We start from the raw sequence: 20,844 nt of genomic DNA, 5'->3' as shown, positions 1-20,844 counted from the left end.
TAGCTTAAGTATATCCTTTCCCCCCCCCAAAAAAAAAACAAGTCAAAGTAGTACTGATATGAATTTAGCTCTTTCTGGGATTTTGTTTGGAGTTTTTTTTTAGATGAAAGAAGGAAGAGCTACCCAACAATAAGAAATTTCCTATCCTCTCAAAAAATTACCTTTGTGATATCTTTTAATGGAAAAGTACGGCTATTTTAAATGGCAAGCCATTCTTTGATGGGCCCACAAAAGAAAACGAATCACACACACACACACACACGTAAAGCTAAAGTAAAAACGTATTTGGTCTCTAATTATAAAAAATGCTGAACACATTAAAGTATAAACAACATAACTGTAATGTGATGACACAAAGTATGTCTTCTGACATTAGAGTAAAGAGAGACCTATGTTCAAATCATACACACCAGTCATTTGAACTTGGGCAAATAACAAAACTTCTTGGAGCCTCAGTTTCTTCATCTATAAAATGGGGGTAATAACAGTAACCAAATTTTCTCTATAGGGTTGTTGTAAAAGAAATACTTATGTAAAATTGAAGTATTACTATTACTCGTGGAAAATAATTGTTAGTTATTCATTATTCCTGCTTCTACCACTAACAAGCCATATAACCTTGCACTCGTCCTTTCATCTTTCTGCGCTTCAACTGCCTTATCTGCCAAATGAAAGAGTTAGCATGTTCATCTCTAGGAAATTTTCTAGCTCTAAGATTCTGAGAATTGTATGTATAGCCTATTTTTCTATTATAAACCTATAAAAAAGAGAGTTATAGAAAACTATTAAACTAGAGTAGCAGAGTCTCAGAGGATATTATCAAAAGAGAAGCAGGGGATTAAGTAGAACTTGTTACCCTAGGCCATTCTTTTACTGAGCATAGGATTTAATTCTATCTCCCTTCTGGCTCTGCCATTACCAAAAAGCTGGAGATCAAACCCGTACTCAAACCACAAAGAAGAATTTCATTTTCAACAGGAGATCACACAGGCTAAGAAAAGAAACTCAAGTGCAGTCTGCCAGGAACTTGCATGGGGGATAGATATGGGAATTCAGAGTAAACCAAGCAAAGCTATCAAAACATTTGTCCTCTAAAGCACAATGTGGAAGAGATGCCAACTGAAATAAGCCAGATTTCACCTTAAGGGGAGAACCAAACATAGAAATTGGCTAGTGCTTTGCTTCTGGCAAACCAACTAGGAGAGAACAAAATGGGTCAAGAGTGTCAAAAACTTGCAAGGAGCCAGAACCATCAAAACCTCCAAGAGGATGAAGAAAGTAAATACAAAATCAGTCCTGAAGCCCAGGGGAGAAATATTTGCAGGGTCCAGTTAAAAAGTGCTTTCTACAAGCCAAATTCTAACAAGGAACTTCTAAAACAAAGCACAAATCCGGGTGAATTTAGCAATTCAATTTTCCACACTTAGAAAACTCAGCATGTGATATAGCAGCTAATCCAGACAAAACTAGAGGGCTCTAAGGGAAAAAAAAAACTGGAGAAGGGGGGTCTTTTAGGAATATGGAGGAAATGAAGCTAAGTAAAACAAATGCCTGTTTCTCCAGAATTAGTTCTTAAGACTAATGTAATTTTATAATTTTTTCCTTTTGTTATGAATTCTTATACATTTTCCTGTAATGATTCCCATGGTTTTTTTAAAAATACCTTTAAAAAATTGAAAGAAGGATATGCAGTTTTCAAAGACAGCAGAGTAGGGGTCCAAAAGTAGAAGGAAGCCTATATCCCCTCCTGCAGAATAGCAGAAAATTGTCAGAAGGAGGAGTCTAACAGCAAAAAACACACAACAGAGGGAGCTAGTAAGACAAGCATTGAATGGCCAAGCAGTGGGAGAAAACTGAGAACATCATTTACCACAAGCTTATGGCATTCCAATTAGTCACCAGACTCAGGTCTTATATTAAACCTATCAAAACGTGAATTCTCAATTTCTGAGCACTATTTCACCTGATATTTAGGATGCCCAAAAGACTATTACTTAACTTTTGGGCAAGTGCTCAAACGCAAAAAGTCCTTTGAGCTACTTTGCTAATGTCAAACAATCTGCACCATGTGGCTTTTGGACTACTAACATAATATATTTAAAGGGAGAAAAATTAGTTGGTCAAGAAGTAAAATACTGAATTATTTGAAGCAGATTAGATAGATCAAGTTTAATAACCAATCTGAAACAGTGATCAATTTCTAACATTCAAAGTAAACTAAGAAATATGTCAAAGAAAGGAGACATTTCCAGAAACTATTGTGTAAGTATTGTATTTCTAGGTACATATTGAAATGTTAATCATATCATTTTAGCTTTGACAGCTGCCAGTAAATGGGGACATCTTATAAGTAATTTAAGGTGCAATTTACCTAGCCCCTTACAGTTTTCTCAACTGCGAATATAGGCAATATTCTACTGATATTTTATTTAAAGTATTTTTGAAGAGATACTTTTAAAATGCTTATCAGGACTTATTCAGTCAATTTAAAACTAATTAAATTCAGAATTTTTATTCCAACTAAAATATCTAAGATTGCTGGGGATGGAAGCTCAATTCCAGGTGGACAGTCTCGGGCGGGTAAAGGTGGGAACTTCTAAATCTTAGAGTTCTCACGAGGCCCCCCCAGGAAATGACTGGGAATCGAGGTGAACCGAGCTATCTCGTGTATTTCCGCCTCTTCCCGTGAGAAACGTGATGGGAGAGAGCTCTCCCCGCCCTCGAGATTGTCCCGGATCTGGGCACACTATTGTTATCTAACAGCACGGTATTCAGATGCAAACTATGCTGCTGGAGAGTTTAAGTAGGATCAGGAAAGCCTAAAAGTTCTCTTGGGCGGAGGGGCGCGGAGCGGACAGGACACAAGGCTCCGCTTTTCTTCTCTCCTCTCTCCCCTCCCCCTCTCTCCCCACTTATACTTCTACTTCTAATCTCTTATTGTAAGATCTTTGCCTCCTTGGGAGATTCTTCGCTCCCTCCTAAGGAAGAATTCTCCTGCACTTGTAACTAGACCCTGAAATAAAGCTCAACCCTTGTTCGACTCTGGAACGTCCTTTCTCTCATACGAGCATCCGGTTTGGCCAACCGAAGACCTCCGATAGAGGTAAGGGAAGACTCGGGTAGCCCTCAGGCCTCTAGGCCTGGCATAAGATAATATAAATCCAATTGAATTCACTTCCTACAGTATGTTGACTTCCAAATAACACAAAGTAGTCACAGATAGGTCATACTCATAGATCATTAGAGTTATGGGAACATGACAGGTCATCTATTCTAAGCTCTTTCCCAATATAGATTAAGAAAGAGTTCCAGAGAACTTTTTTTTTTGCTTCACATCATCTGGCAAAACCAGAACTCTTCCCCCTCCTCCCTCTATCCCACTCCAAGTTCATTACTTTTTTTCTTTTTCTTTGAAGGCAATTGGGAATTAAATGACTTGCCCAGGGTTACACAGTTAGTAAGACTGAGGCTAGATTTAACCTCAGTTTCACCTGGCTCCAGGGCCAGTGCTCTATCCAGGGTACCACTGTTTCTCTCAAGTCCATTACTAAGAAATTAATTCAAAATCTCTAGCCAGGGAATGATTTTTTTTTCCATGACAAAGAATTTGTCTATACGTACAATTTTTCCATGACAAAGAGACTTATATCTATGTTTTAGAACACAACTGTCTTTAATTAACAAATGATAACTTACTCTCCAAATTTTCAGGCTAGAAAATTTCCAGCTTTTAAACCTTACTCAGGTTTAAAACAATGCTAACTAGTGCTTTACTGAAAATTATTTTAAAATACCACATTCTTAACTAAGATTCAAATTATTGAAAGGGAAAACTACAGAAATCAATTTTTATTTTCCAGAATGTCAAGTCTACTATATAATTTTTTCAGACTTGCCCCCAAAGCAACACTTAACATATCAGAAAGATGGCTTTCTTTTCCCAATGAGAAAGCACACTACAACTCTTAAAGGCTATATAAGATTACACTATTAAGCCCTAGCACACACACACACACACACACACACACACACACACACACACACACAAATGGAATAATTTGATTCTAAAGAGTGCTGAATTCTTAGTGAAGCACCTAAATTTGAAATTCTTTAATCTTAGTATTCTGCCTCAACTGAATCAAAACATTTTTTAAAAAAAGATTTTTTTTTTATAAAAGAAAAGAGAATAAAAGTCTATTTCTTTGTTGAAGGTGAACACTGGATTTGAAAAATTATTCTGTTATTGTTAAAATTATTTTTGAGAACCAAAAACATATAAGTAAAATGTTATACTAGTTTCTTAGGCTGTACTTTTCCCCTTTATATCGGACAAATATAAACCATAAACATACTTATTATCAGTCTTAGTAATGGAGCTATAGTTTTGGTCTCCCTGGAAGCACCAGAAGCAGTACGATCTTTTCTTCCTTTTTTTTTTTTTTTTTTTTTTTTTTTTTTTTTTTTTAACGAATGAGTCTTACTATTTTGCCCAGGTCTGAAGTACACTAGTCACTCAAAGGCCCATCCTCACTGCTCATCTGCATGGAAACTTTGACCTTCTCCATTAATGCAAACAGTATTAGATACCAATTGATCTTAGCCTTACTGAAGCTCAGAACTCCTACACTCAAGCAATTCACTGGCCTTAGCCTCCCCAATCCAGTAAAAGAGATTACAAGCATGTGTCACCATGCTCAGGAGCAACAACTTCCCAACCACCTGTATACCAGGGAGTCTATTCACTTGAATGGGGAAAATATATTTCAATATTTTTTGTTTCCTTTTTAATCTTACACATTTTACTGTATATAGTTAAACAAATTATCCTGGCTTTGCCAGACTGCCAAAGGGATCCATAACACAAAAATTGTTAAAAACTCCTACAGTACAGAAATCTGCTGCTGGGACTGCCAAGTACAGGAAGGGGATTCCTCTTCACTTGGATAGCAAATGCCTGCATCCTCTGCTCCCATTTCCTTAAAAAATGGAGTTCTCACTGTAAAGTCCAGCCATTTTCCTCCCTCCCTAAACACCAAAAGCTAGGGTGGAACAGGTTCCCTCTTCTGAACAGGTTTGCATTTTGTACCCTAGGACTTTGCTCTAGGCCTCAGTTCCTTCACTTGTAACATGAGGACACTGGACATGACACCTAAAGTTTACTTCCAGCTCTAAATGCTATAATTTTAGGATTATATTATTGCTCTAGTCATATCCTGGTTTTTTTTTTTCTAAATGGTCACAAGAACTAAATCATTTGCAGGGCATTATTAAATCAAAAAGATAAGATGAAATTTCAAGGTTAAAGATATTATGAAAGCAAAATTAACTTGATATTGTCCAAAAAGTGTAAGACTCAATTAGGTAAGTTTACCAAAAAACATTAATATCACTATTTATCTTTTTTGTTTCGTAGCATTTGGTCATGATCAAGACCAAATATCAAAATATCCACAATATGAATCACTATTCTGATTAAAAATTCCAAGTCTTTAAATATTCTGCAGTCATTTAATGTATGTTCACACAGACACCATCAGCTTTACCTGCGGTAGGATCTTTGGCCAACGAATTATCCAAGGCACTTGTTATAGACTGGAAAAGATTCATTTTCTGGGTTTGTCCTGTAAGGTTAAAAATATCATTTTAAATATTTTAAAATATATAAAAATAAAATATATATTAGCTAAGCACAAAATTATCTTCATAGTAGAGAATAAGCTTTGAAAGATCTCAAGATAGAGAATATTCAAATCTTCAATTCAACTCAAGAATTAATTGGAGTACCTGGATATTAACAACCTTGTTTGAGAAATGAGACCCACATGGAACAATTAGATAACACTACAAGTCAATAAGGAGGCACCTACATGGCTCAGTGAGTACAGAGTTGGGCCTGGAATTAGGAAGACCTGAGTTTAAATTTGGTCTCAGATGCTCACTGGCTACATGACCTTGGGCAAGTCACTTAACCTGTTTGCCTTAATTCACTAGAAAAAGAAATGGCAAACCATTTCAGTATTTTTGTAAAAAAAAAAAAAAATCAAAATATATGTGGTCACGAAGAATCAGACACTACTAAGCAACTGAACAACAACATAAGTCAGTACAAATAATTCAATATGATTTATTAAGTGGCATAGATAATGTGAAAGGTAAAGAAGACAATTTCAGGCACCCAGAAAGTTTTCATAGAGGGAAAAGATTCAAATTAGCCTTGAAAAACATATATAAAGATATATGAAATATAATCAATGAGAAAAAAAACACTAGATTGTTAGAATAAAAGGAAAAATAAAAGTAGTGACAGAAATATGTATTTTAGCCCTGGGAAATATTGCCATGCTATATAGCAGGCAAACTACAATCCACTAAAACGAAACTGAGAACTGTGGGGACTAGGAAATGTAGAGAAGCAACCTCACAGAGTGTAAAGAGTTCTTTATTGGGAGATAGGAGACCTGAGTTCCAGCTCTGACTCAGTTACTAATCAACTATGTGACTTTAAGCAAGCTATTTAACCTCTCTGTGCTTCAGTTTTCTCATGTGCCAGTTAAGGGATCTAGACCAGATGACCCTCCATGTGACTTTCAGCTCAAAAATTCTCTAGCATCTACATCTGGATTCTGCTCCTGCCTGTAGTTCTTGGTACTATTTGCTTTCTCTTGGCCCGGATACTCCATCTCTGACTGGCTTCCTGCCCAGGAAAGACTTCCAACAGTCCTGACAGTTGAGAATGCAACCCTGGTTTTGTAACCAGATCTCAAACTAAGTGCAAGGCCCCTTTCTAAAGCAATGGACCTACTCCTTCCCCTCCAGCCCCTAGATAGGATCTTTAGCCTATAAGTAGCTCTTAACTATTTTGCTTGACACCTTGGCATACCTCATTTTCATAATTCCTCAAACTATTCCTTTATATTATATTTACCATATATTTACCTAAGTCCCTACCATTTTTAAGGCACAGGGCTAGGCACAGGGAATACAAAGAAAACAACAAAGTCTCTAGGGTCCAACACATTCTACTGGCAAATTTAACATGAACACAGATAAATACCTACAGAGAAATTTGAGAGAGAACATTAGTAACAGAAGGGATTAAAGAAGACTTCACTACTCAACAACCAAGTATTTGCTGATTAAGTAGTGAAGTCCTTCCTCTTCCCCCCAGCTATTAGTGTTCCCTCCCTCCACCAAGACTGAACTGAGCCTTAAAAGAAGCTAAGAATGCTACTTAAGAAGCAAAGCTACAGAACTACTTGCGCCACAGAAGGGAAGTGAGAGATGGTCTGTCAAATTCAAGGGAAGAGTTAAGTCTTCCAGTGTGACTGGAACTATAGGAAATATATATATAGGAATATATAACCATAGGAAATAATGCTTCAAAAGTAGACTGGAACCAGATTATGGAAGGCCTTGAATGCCAGGCTAAGGAGTTTGTATTTCACCCCAGAGACAATAAAGGAGTCACTGAAGATTTTCAGCAGATATGCAACATGAACAGAATCCTAAAGAATTCTTTTGACTGCTATGTGGAGGATCTATTAGAGAAAGAAGAGATGGGAAAGTGGAAAATGAATTCAGAGGCAATGGTAATAGTCTATCATCCAAAGGTGGTCAGAGGCCGAACATCTGAGTGACATGTGAGTGCAAAGAATGCAAGAAATATGAAAGTGAGAACTGGCAACTGATGAGCAGTGAGGGGGATCAAAGAGTCAAAAATCACTCTAAAGTTGAGAGCCTGGGTGACCAATATTCCAGGCTGAGTCAAGATGGTGAAGCAACAAAAAAGTACAGCCTAACTCTCCCATCAAATCTCCTCTATGAAGATCAAGATTTACAAAGATGAAGGACTTGGGACCTGGAAGTCACATGTGGCCTTCTAGGTTCCAGATGACAGTCTTCTGACTGAGTTCAAGTTTTAAAGAACAAATCTTTTTATTAAGGGAATTTGTTCTGTGAAGTTTGGATTCAGTCAAAACCCCTGATTCTAGAAAATGCACCAGACTGAACTCTGATTGGGAAATCCAAGAAAAAGTCACAGGGAGTCATTTTTCCAGCACAGGGTGGCTTAGGGATACAGAGAGATCTAGTGACACTAGGGTGGGGGCTGGCCAGACATGTACAGAACAATTCCAGTACCCAAGGACTCAAAGAGAATGAAGACTAGGTACCAAGGCAGAAAGCACCAGGGCAAGAAGAGATCACAAGGAATCACTGAACTGGTGCAAGGTATAGGAATAGGTGCCATTTGAGAACTCTGCCATCTACTACCTAGTTCTGGGTCACAGATCCAGGGCCAACTGAGGTGACTTACTCGTGTCTAGGGGTGGTAGAGAGGAGCAGTTTCAGTCAATAAAAAACAAGTTTAAAAACAAAGAATAGCTATTTGACTCTGTTCCTAAGAGCGGAGCAAGGACTCAATTCTAGTCTCTCAATTCTAGTCTCCAGTTCAGTCTCCAGTCCTGCAGTGGAATATCCTGGAGTTATTCCAAGCATAGTAGTCCCAGACCAAAGAAAAGCCTATAATTCAGGAGCTTTGAACCTTCAGAGTTTCCTAGCAAGCTAGCTGATGAATCCAATCATACTAATTCTGAAACTCCCAACCAGAGACAAGTCAGCACACCCAACACTGGGTCAGGAACTTGTAGAACTCAGACCAGGAAAGCAATGAGCAGTTTTTGCCCAGAATCACATCACTCTGAGAGCACTGAAAGTTTGCAGGCCCCAACCTGAGCTGTCAAAATGGCAGAAGGATGTAAGAGGATAGAAACTCATATCAAACATTTCCCCCCACCAAAAGTATACAGAGTTCACCCCTAACATGAAGTCCAAAGTCCTAACGTAAGCAGACTGGAAGAATGAACAAACAAAAGAAGTATTCCACCATAAAGAACTATTATGGTAACAGGGAAGCTCAAAACCCAAACCAAACCAAAATAAAGTATTCAAAAACACCTACAAGCAAAGCCTCAAGAGAAAAACTCAGCTTACAGACAAGTCCAACCAGAATTCCTAAAAGAACTAAAGTAAGAATTAATAGAAAGAAAATCTAGGTGACTCTGATGGTGGTGGCACCAAGTTATTTTAACTATATGAAATTATACATTTTCATATATAACCCAATGAAAATTAACCTAATTAAAATTAACATGCTAGGGAGAAAATATCTGGGATGTCTATGAAGTTTCTGAAACAATGTACATAATTCTATTATTTAAATTGTTTACTAAAACTGTCTACATGTTTGAAATGTATCAGAGAAGCTGAGTCTACTGGCTCTGTCAGACGTCCCAAATGGAGATGGACTGCTCCCAGTTGCCAAGGTATGCGACCATTTATTGCACTACTGGAAATCTTCGGACCCGAGTCATCCCATGACTGTTGTTTTGACATGTTCTTCTTGTACATTTTTTGCTGTACTTCAAAAAAAATTCATTCTGTCAAACCTCTAAGGACATACAGGTCATAGTGGAAAGAGTGCTGCCCTGCAGTCATGAAGACCTGGATTCAAAACATGCTATACTAACAGTGTGACCATGGACAAGTCATTTAATTTCTCTTATCCCATTTCTACCTCTATAAAATCAAGAAGCTGGAGCAAAAGGCCTTAAAAGCCTCTTCCAACTATAAATATAGACTCTGAAGAAAAAGAGGTAGAAACCTAATAGATTGTGATAAAACCAGGAAATTTTTAAGCTCTTGAATATGGAGGCAGTGCATTTGTGAGTGATATCAAGATCAAGGACATGAACATCTTTGTGAGTGGCTGAGGTAGGATGGAGGTGTAGGTTATGGGAAATAGGTAGGGTGACTGAGAGGTTAGGTTGTTTGAGGGACTTTGATGAAGTCCCCTAGTCTGAGTTCAGGAGTTAAAGAGCAAAGAAAGACTTTGAGTCAGGTACTCATTGAAGAAAGGAGAGTGTCCTGGAAGTCTGAAGATAATAGCTACTAGGATTTTGATAGAGTGGTAGATTGTAGATGGTATGAACCTCAAAGGAGGAGAGGTTATCAAGAGATGGCGGTAGTGAAAAAACCTGGAAGTGTCAATGGAGAGCAACTCCCCATCCTCAACTAGGAAGCTGAGGGATATGAGTGAAAATACAGCCAGGGCTGGAAAAGGTAGACAAGGGGGCTGTGTTATCAGGAGGAAGTCAGGACTCTGAGAGCCAGAATGTATTAGGAGTGGTAAAGGAAAAGATTTAAGAAAACAAGTTTGTTACCTTTGAAGCAGACATTCCAGAGGGCACAGTGGAAAGGTGGGCAGCACGTAGTTAGGACTTGGGGGAGTGGGGAGATGGAGAGAAGGATAAGGAGGATGGGAATGAGGAATCAATTGAAGGATAGAAAGGATAGGGAATAGTATTTGGATGATGATCTACAGGGGTTCAGAATCACTGCTATGTGGAAGGTAGGACCAGATGAGAGTTTGCTAATCATTAAGTGAAAAATTTAGAGAGATTTTCAAAGTCAATAGTATTATGACCTAAGAGTCAAATCAGAGAAATTACAAGTTCTTAAGTATTGACATTTTCTAACTCACCATAAGTTAGTCTTAGAGTTATGTGAGGCTCAGGGGAAAAAAATGACTTGCCCAAGGCCACATAGCAAGTAAATTCTTCCTGACTTCAAATTTAGCACTCTATCCATTACACGATATGACCTTTCTCAGGAGTATAATAAACAAAATCATCACTCTTTACCATTGGCTTGGTAAACCAGTGGTTCCTGGACCCAAAAAAGTGACTGTGCTAAGGGTAACTGAAGAATACAGTGTTCTGAGCAGTTTTCTCCTAGTTTGTAACTAAATTCCTTTAGTGAAACCGAGTGCACTATTATTAGCACAATAAAGACAGCAAAATAGCCAATAAACATGATTAGAAGGAAGCAGATATGGCTGCCAAGCCTGGAAATGCTGTAGGTACTGTCATTCAGATAACAGGTAGAAGCTAAGATATTTAGCTATCTATATCTTTAGCTAAGATAGATCAAACAATGGAGTGGTTCAGTCCTTCAAATAGGCTATAATCCTATTTTCAAAGCCCATAAAAGTAGGGAAAACATGAATGGGATCCAAACTTTGATTTCATGGGTATGAGGAATTCCCTAAGAAGAAACTTTCTCAATTCTGATCAGTCCTTGTTTTGCAATTTATAGCCTTTGAGAGTTGCCTAGGGGTATTGAAAGATTAAGTGACTTGCCCAAGATCAACCAGCCAGTATGTGTTAGAGGAGGGTCTTGAAGTCAAATTTTCCTTACTCCAAGGTCAACCCTCTATCTGACTAGACTACACTTCTGTAACCAGGAATATGAAAGGAGTACTCTACCCCATAGTACCCATATTACTTTGCCCTGCTTAGACCACATTTAGAGTTTTGTATATAGTTTTAAACAGGACAATTTAGGAAAGACACCGATGGGTTAGAGAGTATTTAGAGGAAGGCAATAACAATGGCAGAGGGCCTGGAAATAATAAAGACTGTGATTATAATAGATAATTCTATAGAATGTTTTAAGGCTTTCAAGGTATTTTTCATGCATTATCTCCTTTGATATTGTTATATCCTTTAAGGTAGCAACTACAGGTATCCCTGGAGTGGGAAAAAGTACAGTATGTTAGGTATAATAAACAACTCTATTCTGTTTTAGATCTCTATTTTGTAAGTAAGTTGTTATTGTATAAGTTATTCTTTTGTAATAAGATAAGCATTGTAAATAGTCTGGCAATCACATGTGACCCCCAAATTTATAATAATTATTAATGATCTATGTGTCTCCCAAATCTAGTAAATCTGGTAAACAACTACTGATGCTTTATACCCTCCAAAATCTATTCGTTGTTTACAATAAACACTTGCTAATGATCTTAGCTTTGATTTCATCATAAGCTTAGGTAATCAATCACCAATCAGAACTTAGATGTAATTTGTATTACCCTTAGCTGGAATAGTCTGAGTTCTGCCCCACCCCCATCTTATGTTTGAATTCTGTGTTTGCAGTCTTGATTGATAGAGAGACTTGTCAGAATGCCACATGGTCACTGGCTGGACAAAGAAGGAACCTTCTTATGAGCACCAATACAAGACATACTTTCTAGGACCTTCAGGAATTGGGTTGGTTGCAGAAATGTTGGTGTCTGCACTACTGATCAGATAACTGCAAGTTCCAGATTAATAAAGTTTGATTGAACGTTTTGATAAATATAAATCTTACTGGTATGAAGTCAACCCCATCAAGCATAGATAACTGTAAACAGGTTATAACCATTTTAACTGTGGAAGTGAAGCTAAGAGCTGTGAAGTAACTTGCCCAGTGTTGCATATCTAGGATGAGTCTGAAGTAACATGCTAACTCAAAGTCTTCCTGACTCTAAAACCAGGACTCTATTCATTGCGTCACTAGCTCCCCCTTCATCAAATTGCAGAAGCAGAATAAAAGTCTTCCTTATTGATTGAACTGAAAATATTAATGAATAAATATTTCCCTAGTCTAGGGTCCCTTTCAGACTCTTCATTTTAGGAAAGGGTCAAAAACAAAATACTAAGACTTCTGGAAAGTGTAATTAGGGTAGTAACCAAAAAGTACCTCTTACTATTTGAAATGTATACCTTCATAGTTGAGTTTATACTTCATTCCCATTCAGAAGGGATTATCTTTTGATTGCTCACAGGGAGGTCCTTTTTCAGTTCTTAAAGGGAACGATCAAAGAAAGAAATGAGTAGTCTAAGCAGAAGATTAAATGACTATTGTTAAATTATGGTCAACCCAAAACTGTATTTTAACCATTCAATCTTTTTCTTGTTCAAGATTTCTATAAGTCAGAAGTATTGATTTGGGGAGAATGTGGTCCCTTGGGGATCCATGATAAATTTCAGGATGTTTATGAATTTTTTCTCCCCATTAGGATACAGCATGAGAGGGAGAGAAAATAGATTCTTGTTAATTTAAAAAAAAAATAGGACAGTGCTACAGATGTGGAATGTGCATGCACTTTAACTATTTTACTTTGTTATAAGACAGCTTTCATGGGGTAGCAGGGTAGTCTGGAAATATTTGTAATGTGAAAACAAAACAAGAAAATAAAACTGTAAAACTTAAAGAAAAAAGTGAGGTCAGGTACAAAAATAGAGGACAGACAAAAGAACAACTTAATTCCCTGCAAAGAGATCTATGCATCCATGCAATACTACAACTGAATAACACACAATGGGGAACCACTACCAGAGAGAAACAGAGTCAAGAGATACAAATACAAACTGACATAGAGATACTAAATGCCACTGAGTTATAGACACATGCCAGGACCAGAAAGAGGCCTGAACAGCCATGTATTATCCCCCAAAAAATGTCAGACAGAAACAAAAAATGAGACTGCACCTTGGCAGAAAGTAGAAGAGCATTAAATGTCCATTCATGTGGCAACAGACCCCCATAAATTACTCTTGCACAACCTCCAAGGGGGAAAAAGTGGAATAGAATAGAATGGAGCCATGATGTTAAAGGGTAGCTAGAATCCAATTCTTCACTAGTACAGTTAAGCACATTACTCTGTAGTTCCTTAAGAAAGGAGGGTTGGGGGGTGAGGAAGGAATTCACCAGAAAAGAAGAGTACTTAATTATTTAGCAACTTTTCCCAAATGAAGAGAGGGTATCTCCAGCCCAAGGTGACACTATAAATCACAGCAACTTGATGGATTCCTGTAGGAGGCAGGAAGCAATAGAAGGGAAAATGTCTTAATGCATTATAAATGGGGGTATGGGTCTTTTACATTTAATTATAAGATTTAAATAAAGCTCTCCCTATATTACTTAACCTGAGTGATTGAATGGGAGCCAAGAGTTCTTTTAGATAGACATTATTAGCTAAATTCTGATATTCCCAGAGAAGACCCTTAGTGGAGCCCAAGCCAAAAATTTTGAGAAAAACTACCCCAACAGAAAGGGTACAAAATGACCCTACTGACATACATAGTACATTTAGGTGGTTTAATTCAAGGCTGGCTTTTTAAATATGATCACAAATTCCATTATTATTAAGGAACAACACTCCACTCCTCACCCAGTATTCTCTACAACCAGTAACTCTTTTGTGATAAAAATTAGTGTCAGTAAAGTATTACCCCTTGCCCACTCCCATGCAAGACAAATGCTGCATTCCTGTAGAATTAGCTTGAAGGACTATCAATAACTACTGTTAGATGAGTCTGAGAAGAATGAAAATGTTTCTGTCAAATATTAAAGGAAATAGTGGATTCCTGGGCTTAAAGACAAATTTGCATGTTAAGCCATGTCCCTGAGAGTTGAAGAATCTTATATTAATAATAGAATGTAGTGGAAAGGATACTGAATTTGGATTCAGAGAAACTGGATTTAAACCCCAGCTCTGCTATTTACTCCCTCTATGACTTTAATCTGTGTTGGCCTATTTCCTTGTCTTTAAAATGAGTTAGTTAAACTAGATGATTTCTAAAGACCCTTCTAGCCCTAATCTGAGCCTATGATCATATATGTATGTGTATATATATATATACATATATATATATATAAATACACATATATGTATATAAAATGATTCTTTTTGTGACATTCAGTATAAAGTGTTATTAAACCAAACTTTGTTTCTCCTTTTCTCAGACCCTTCTAAACTTCACCTTTAATATCTCTTCCAAATGATGAATTTCACTGTGTTTATATTACCCTTAAGTGTAGCCGATAAGTCAACAAGCATTTAAGCCTTTCTTAAATTTCTATAATTAAATCAATGCTTTGAATAGAACTAATTTGAGTTTATCTACAAAGCAACAGCACAAAAATGGCTTCACGACAGATTATTTCTAATAACTCAAGACTTTGTAACAAGGCAAAAAGTTACAGAGGATGTATGGGAAAGGAGGGCGGAACAAGGAACATTTTGATATTCCTTGACATTTGGAAGCAGAAATTTGTCCCTGGTTCATACTGAAATGTAATGTCAAATTCTATCCGTTTTTATTCAGGATGAAGCTTTTTCAAATGTTCTGCAATGTACACTACATATAGGTTAAACAGCATATAACAGAGAGGAAAGAGGGCAAGCTTTTAGATGTATCACTCTTAACCCTGCAATGTAGAGAATCTCATCAGGTCTCTTTCTGTTCATTTCATTAACTCTGAGCATGGAGTATTAGAAAGAGCACTGAACTTAGGAATCAGGAAGGCCTAACCCAAATCCAACTCTGGACACCATGGCAATTCAGCTTCCAGGCCTCAGTGTATCATCTGCAAAATAGGAAGAGTTGGATATGATGACATCTAAAGTCCCATCCAACTCTTACTTTATGATCATATGAACAAATATTCAAGTACCTTCTATGCAATGTCCAGTGCAAAGCCCTGAAGGGAAAAAATGAGGTTTAAATAAGACATAGATTATAATACCTAATAGACAGATAAAAGTCAGGTCATTGACTCGATATATAAGAATTTATTAAACACTAAGTATGTTGCTTGATGTATGTACATATGTATATATGTATGTACGTATGTATGACTTGATATGTAAGAACTTATTAAACACTTACTATGTTACTATGTGCTAATTGCTGGGGACACAAAGACAGACAAAAATTATTCCTGCCCTCAAGGAGCTCACATTTTAAGAAGACAGTGATGTATATGCAGAGTATATACAGAATAAATTGGAGGAAATCTCAAAGAAAAGGTATGTTAAATACAACAGGGCTCATCAGTTTGGGGTGGGTGGGAAGAGAACTTTGATGGAATGACCATCTAGGATCACAGATTTTCCTGCCATGCTTCATGCCCTCCAGCCTCCCATCTAGACCTAGAACTCCCATTCCAAAGCCATGCTGATAGATAACAGCTCTCTAAATCTAGCCAGTCCCATTCACCTGATTTTGCCTTCTTCTTGACATGCCAATGCCAGGCATACCAAAGCCAGGCAAGCTAGGCTTTCTACCTCTAACACTGGGAATTATAATCAAATGAAGATTACCATTATTTCTGGAAGGGACAGATATATTGATTGCCCATGGTTCCACTCACTATCTGTATAACTTTGTCCTTCCCTGGCCAACACTTCCCTAAGTAGGGAGTCTCTCCCTATTAGGATATAAATTCCTTGAGAGCAAAGAATGTCTCTCCTTTGTACTGGAATTTGTATCCCCAGTGCTTGAGACAGGGTATGGGTGTATAAACACTGTTTCATGTAGTTATTCACACACCTTGAGCTAGAAGGGACCTCAGAGAGTCCAACCTCTTCAAAATGAAAAAAAAAAACTGTTCTTATCCAGAACTCAAAAAACTAAGAAGGCTTTTAGCACTTTGGATAAATTTTCAAGGTTAATATGCAATAAAAAGAAAAAAACCTTGCACAGGATGAAGTAGAGGGCTCTACTAGCAAGTGAAAGCTAAAACAGGTACTTCAGTTATCCATAATCTCAGGGCTTAGGGATGTGACACCCCCATGATCTGGAAAATCCACATAAAAATTTTTTGGCCCCCCTTTCATACCAGAGGAAAAGTCTAATTTTTTTCTTTTTTCTTTTATGGGCTTATTGTACCTTATTGTAAAATTTGGGTTAAGCATTTCTGAGTTTCTAAACCTTTTCTGTATTTTCCACTGGCCTTTGCATGTCATCTGTGGCTTCCACAAAATTCCCATTTACAGTAATTTTTTATGCTGACCCATGATATATTGAAACCATGATGGGGAAAGTTGCAATATAGAAGGAACAACTGTACTATACTGGAAAGGCTCCATGTATGGATTCAAAAACTGACAGTGTCTACTTTCTGAGGGCCAGGTTAGCTAAGTATAGCAGGGCTTAGTGATAAATACTTTGGTCATGACAACCCATGAAACAAAGTATAAAATGGCCTTTAGTCCTATGCAATCCTCTTCTACTTTTCCAAATAACATGGCAGAGTGGCAGATAAGGAAACGGAAGATACAAACAAACAACTGTTTTAAGCCAACTACTAACTGTTGCCACTCTAAATCTTTGTCCAATGACAATAAAAAAGGTACATAGTGTAACATAAATGAATCACAGCAGTCTCGCTAATGTCATTATTAAATAAACCAGAACTTGTAGTTAAATAGAAGCATGGCTCACAGGTTCTCATTGGAGAAGAAAAAAAGTTTATCAGAGTTGATTGCTTTGTTACCCAAAGGCAACAAGCAACAATTTTATGAGATACTAAGCCATCTAATACTGCAGGATGAATGATGAGCATTTGAAAAAAAGACCACCATGAATATAACTGCAGTTAATGCAATAATATATATTATAGAGGAAAAGAAAGAGAATCCTATGAAAAATTTGAATAAATGAAAAATCATTTATTGAGCACCAGTGTGTCAAGCACTGTGCTAAGTACTATGGATACAAACCAAAAAAAGGTGAGACAGTCCTTGCTCTCAAGGAGCCCACACTATTACTGGGGAAGAGGACACAGAAACAGTTCAGCTGAAAGTAGAGGGGCCCACAAGTCTTAGGGCTGCAATGACAAAGAAAATGGTAAGATCCAGTGATGCATGAGCTACTCTGACAATCTGAACTAAAGAAGAGGGAAGTTATCATGATTACCAAAAGGGGAAGCTGGCAAGTCCTGTCCTGGTGCTCCCAGGTAAAACAAAGTGGAAACTGAGAGACAACTACACCAGTAAGAAAAACACGACGCTCATTCCACAAACCACCAAACCCTACACAGAAAAATTGTTGAAACAACAATGTGCATTTACTTCAGCATTTCAGTGAGAGGGAAAAGGTTCTCAATCTTCTCTAATATAACAGCAATTACCTCTACTCCTTAGTCTTAGACTATATAAGTCTAAGGAACCAAATTACCTAGTTGTGCTCTTATGCTAAAAACCTACTCAAAATTGCTAAGTTCAACTTTATAATCAAGAGGGAAATACCTGACATTTCCTGTTCTTACTACAAAGTCTTGCAGTAAAGATCTTTCACAGGACTGGTGTCTATAGGGTTTTTAATGAATCTTTTTGCTTAGCTAGGACTTTGTGAAGTAAATTTTATTTTAAAATGTCAAAAAAGGAACTATAATTATGAGAACTACAATTATTACAATTATATAATTATAATTTGTCCTCAGTTTAAGATAGCTTCATGCTTACAGTGATATCACAACAATGATAGAAAAGGGGTGGGCCAATGCAATTTTTTCATAATTATTTTTAGTCATTGGTTGCTTTGCTTTAAATGAGCCATTTAGGGCTATAGCTATTGGTAATAAGAGTGTTAATTAGGAAATATAACTCTTTCAGAAAATATATTTGGTTAATTACTTTTTCAAAAAACACTAAATGATTTGATGTTGATGTTCCTCTAAGAACGAGTATCTTAACCTTTTTGTGTGTGTTATGGACCCCTTTAGCAATCTAGTGAAACCTACCAACCACTTCTCAGAATCATGTTTTTAAATCAATAAAATAAAATTCATAGAATTAAGAAAAAAAAATACTGAAATGCAGTTATCAATTAAAAAAAAAAACCCCAGAGATCCCAGGTTAAGAATCCTTGCTCTAGAAGGAACAGCAAAAGAGTTGGCCCTCTTGTGCAAAAAAATTTTATATGGTGAAAATATGTTCTCTCCCTAAGTACATTAGGGAGATAACAGAAGATTTTGGTTTTTTATAAACTGTATAACTATATACTTAGATTGTTAAGAGATGAAAAGTAAAATAATTCATGTCACTGTAATGGAAGTGTACTGTGGTATACAGAACAGTTCATTTGGAATCAGAGAACCTGATGTTCAAGTCCCAGTTCTGCCTTCTAAAGTAAGACAATTCTTGTACTACCTATTTGCTATAAGGATAAAATAAGAATATATAGGAAAAGTGCTTTGTAAGACATACAGTCTTCTGTATGAGTCATTATTATTGCAAAAGTTTTAGGTACCGAACATCAAATCATTAATCATTCTGTTATTCAGACCACTCACCAGTGCTAGATTTTCATTTTCCACTGAAATTAAAGCATGTGGTCAAATCTATCAATTTCAGCAAAGGCTTATTGTGTAACCCTGCGAAAATCATTACATACTGTATTTCCACTTTCCCCTGTTTATCAAAGATTTTCCTTGCTTTTATTAGTATCCAACTAGTTAGGAAGAGTCCTATGGAAAGTTATAGCAATACCAAGAGGCATATTTTTCCAACAGCAAGGAAGCAGAATAAAAAGAAGAGTAAACTCCTAGGCTTTCAACCACCAAAGCACCCTTCACTCCCACTTTAACAGGCCTAGGTGGTGTTACTGCCTCTTTCAAGGGGCCTGAAAACTGACTATTGAGAACAGCCTTGAGTCATTAATATCGACAAGTCAAAGGACTTGTGGTTGAATACTTACTGTCCTTTAGAAAATGCAATCAGTGTTATCAATAGCTTCTTCTGAACAATTATTTTCTTCTTTAACCTATAAGGTGGCTATTATACCACCTCAGTAGACTCTACCTTAGAAGAGTCTTAATTAGTCTTCCTAATTATTGGATCATACTTTGTGATCCTTCTTATCTGGGTGATCTTGTGCAAAATGTTTGCACTTCTATGATGAAGATGAGCTTCCTCATCTGTAAAATGAGGGGGTAGATAAACTGGATATTCACGAGCCTATGAAATAGGGAAGGGAAAGGACTGGTAAAGAGGGAAAAAAGGAGAGGGTCGGGGGAGAGGAAGAGAGAGGCAGAAAGACAGAAGAGAAACAAAGGGAGGGAAGGGGAGAGACAGAGAAAAGAGAGAGACCGTGACAGAGAGGAGCCAGAGACATGAGAGAGACAGTCAGAGATGCCGAGAGAGAGGCAGACAGAAAAGAGGAGAAAGAGAAACAGAGAGGAGGGCAGAAAGACAGAGAGTCAGGAGTAGGGACGGAGGGGTGATCCGCTGGTAATGGACCGAGCCCGAAAGAGGGGCTGGAGGCAGCCCCCGCCCCCAGGAGGACGGCTCAGGACCCGAGCCCAGCCAGCTCACCATACTGCCTGTTCTCCGGGTCGGGATGAAAGGTGAAATGAGCCGCATGCCGCCTCTGGGCCACGTCCCGCGCCGCCGAAGGCAGGACCAAGAGCCGCCCCAGCCTAGCGCCTCCCAGTGGACAACGGAGCCTGGCTGCCTCCCCGACTCCAGCCCGAACTCGCACCCACCGCGCCGTCGAAGCTACAGCTACCGCCGCCATCCTCTAACACCACCCGCCGCAGGCTGTCAGGAGGTACGGCCAAGTACACGCTGCCGGGATGGGGGGTAGGGAGGAGGTACTGAGGAGGCATCCCGATTGGCGAGGCCCGAAGGGCGGTCACGTGAGGCGGGCCAATCGCAGCTCCGGATTCGGGGGCGGGGACGGGGCCCGGAAGGAATAGGGGCGTGTGTTCTTAAGAGTGGGCATGTGCACTAGGAAAAGGGAGGAAGAACGGGATTGGAGGCGGGGCCTGTGACGTCACTGCCCGGAGATCCACTCTGGAAGTCCCTGGACTTGGCTGTGGTCTGGACCTGCCCCGATGTCACTAGGATTTTACTCCAGTACCAACTGCCGTGAATTTTTTTTCCTTTCTGAAGGGAGAGGGGCGGCTTTTTAACCTAATGCTTTTATTCCACTTTGTTCCCTCTTGTCTCCTGCCACCTGTTGCCCTTCAGTTTAGAAATGAACTTTGTAAAAAGGAGCTGAGTTTGGAGTTATCCGTCTCCGAATAAGTGCCTTAGGTTGTAATAAACAGTTTGCTTTCCCCCCTCTTTTCTGGATTTAGTTTAGCCAAATAACAGATTTCCTTCACGCAAATCTTACGTGAATGTCAGCACCCCAAGACCCCGAGGCAATTAATCTTGGCTCAACAGCT

General features: G+C 38.1%; 1 protein-coding gene across 1 annotated transcript in view; it reads right to left on the bottom strand.

Moving 5' to 3' along the window:
- The window catches only part of BCKDHB (branched chain keto acid dehydrogenase E1 subunit beta), a 258,801-nt gene extending 238,536 nt beyond the window's left edge, over window positions 1–20,265 (bottom strand). The window contains exons 1-2 of the mRNA XM_072642674.1: window positions 19,988–20,265; window positions 5,544–5,621 (exon numbers count right to left, since the gene is read on the bottom strand). Coding sequence (XP_072498775.1) covers window positions 5,544–5,621; window positions 19,988–20,189 — 280 coding nt within the window. The 5' untranslated portion in view covers window positions 20,190–20,265. The remainder of the gene's footprint in view (window positions 1–5,543; window positions 5,622–19,987) is intronic.
- Between the last annotated feature and the right edge of the window lie 579 nt (window positions 20,266–20,844).

Source organism: Notamacropus eugenii, chromosome 2 (genome assembly GCF_028372415.1).
Source record: "Notamacropus eugenii isolate mMacEug1 chromosome 2, mMacEug1.pri_v2, whole genome shotgun sequence".
NCBI classification, from domain to species: domain Eukaryota; kingdom Metazoa; phylum Chordata; class Mammalia; order Diprotodontia; family Macropodidae; genus Notamacropus; species Notamacropus eugenii.
The sequence above is the reverse complement of the archived record's forward strand: the minus strand, read 5'-3'. Positions and strand labels throughout refer to the sequence as shown.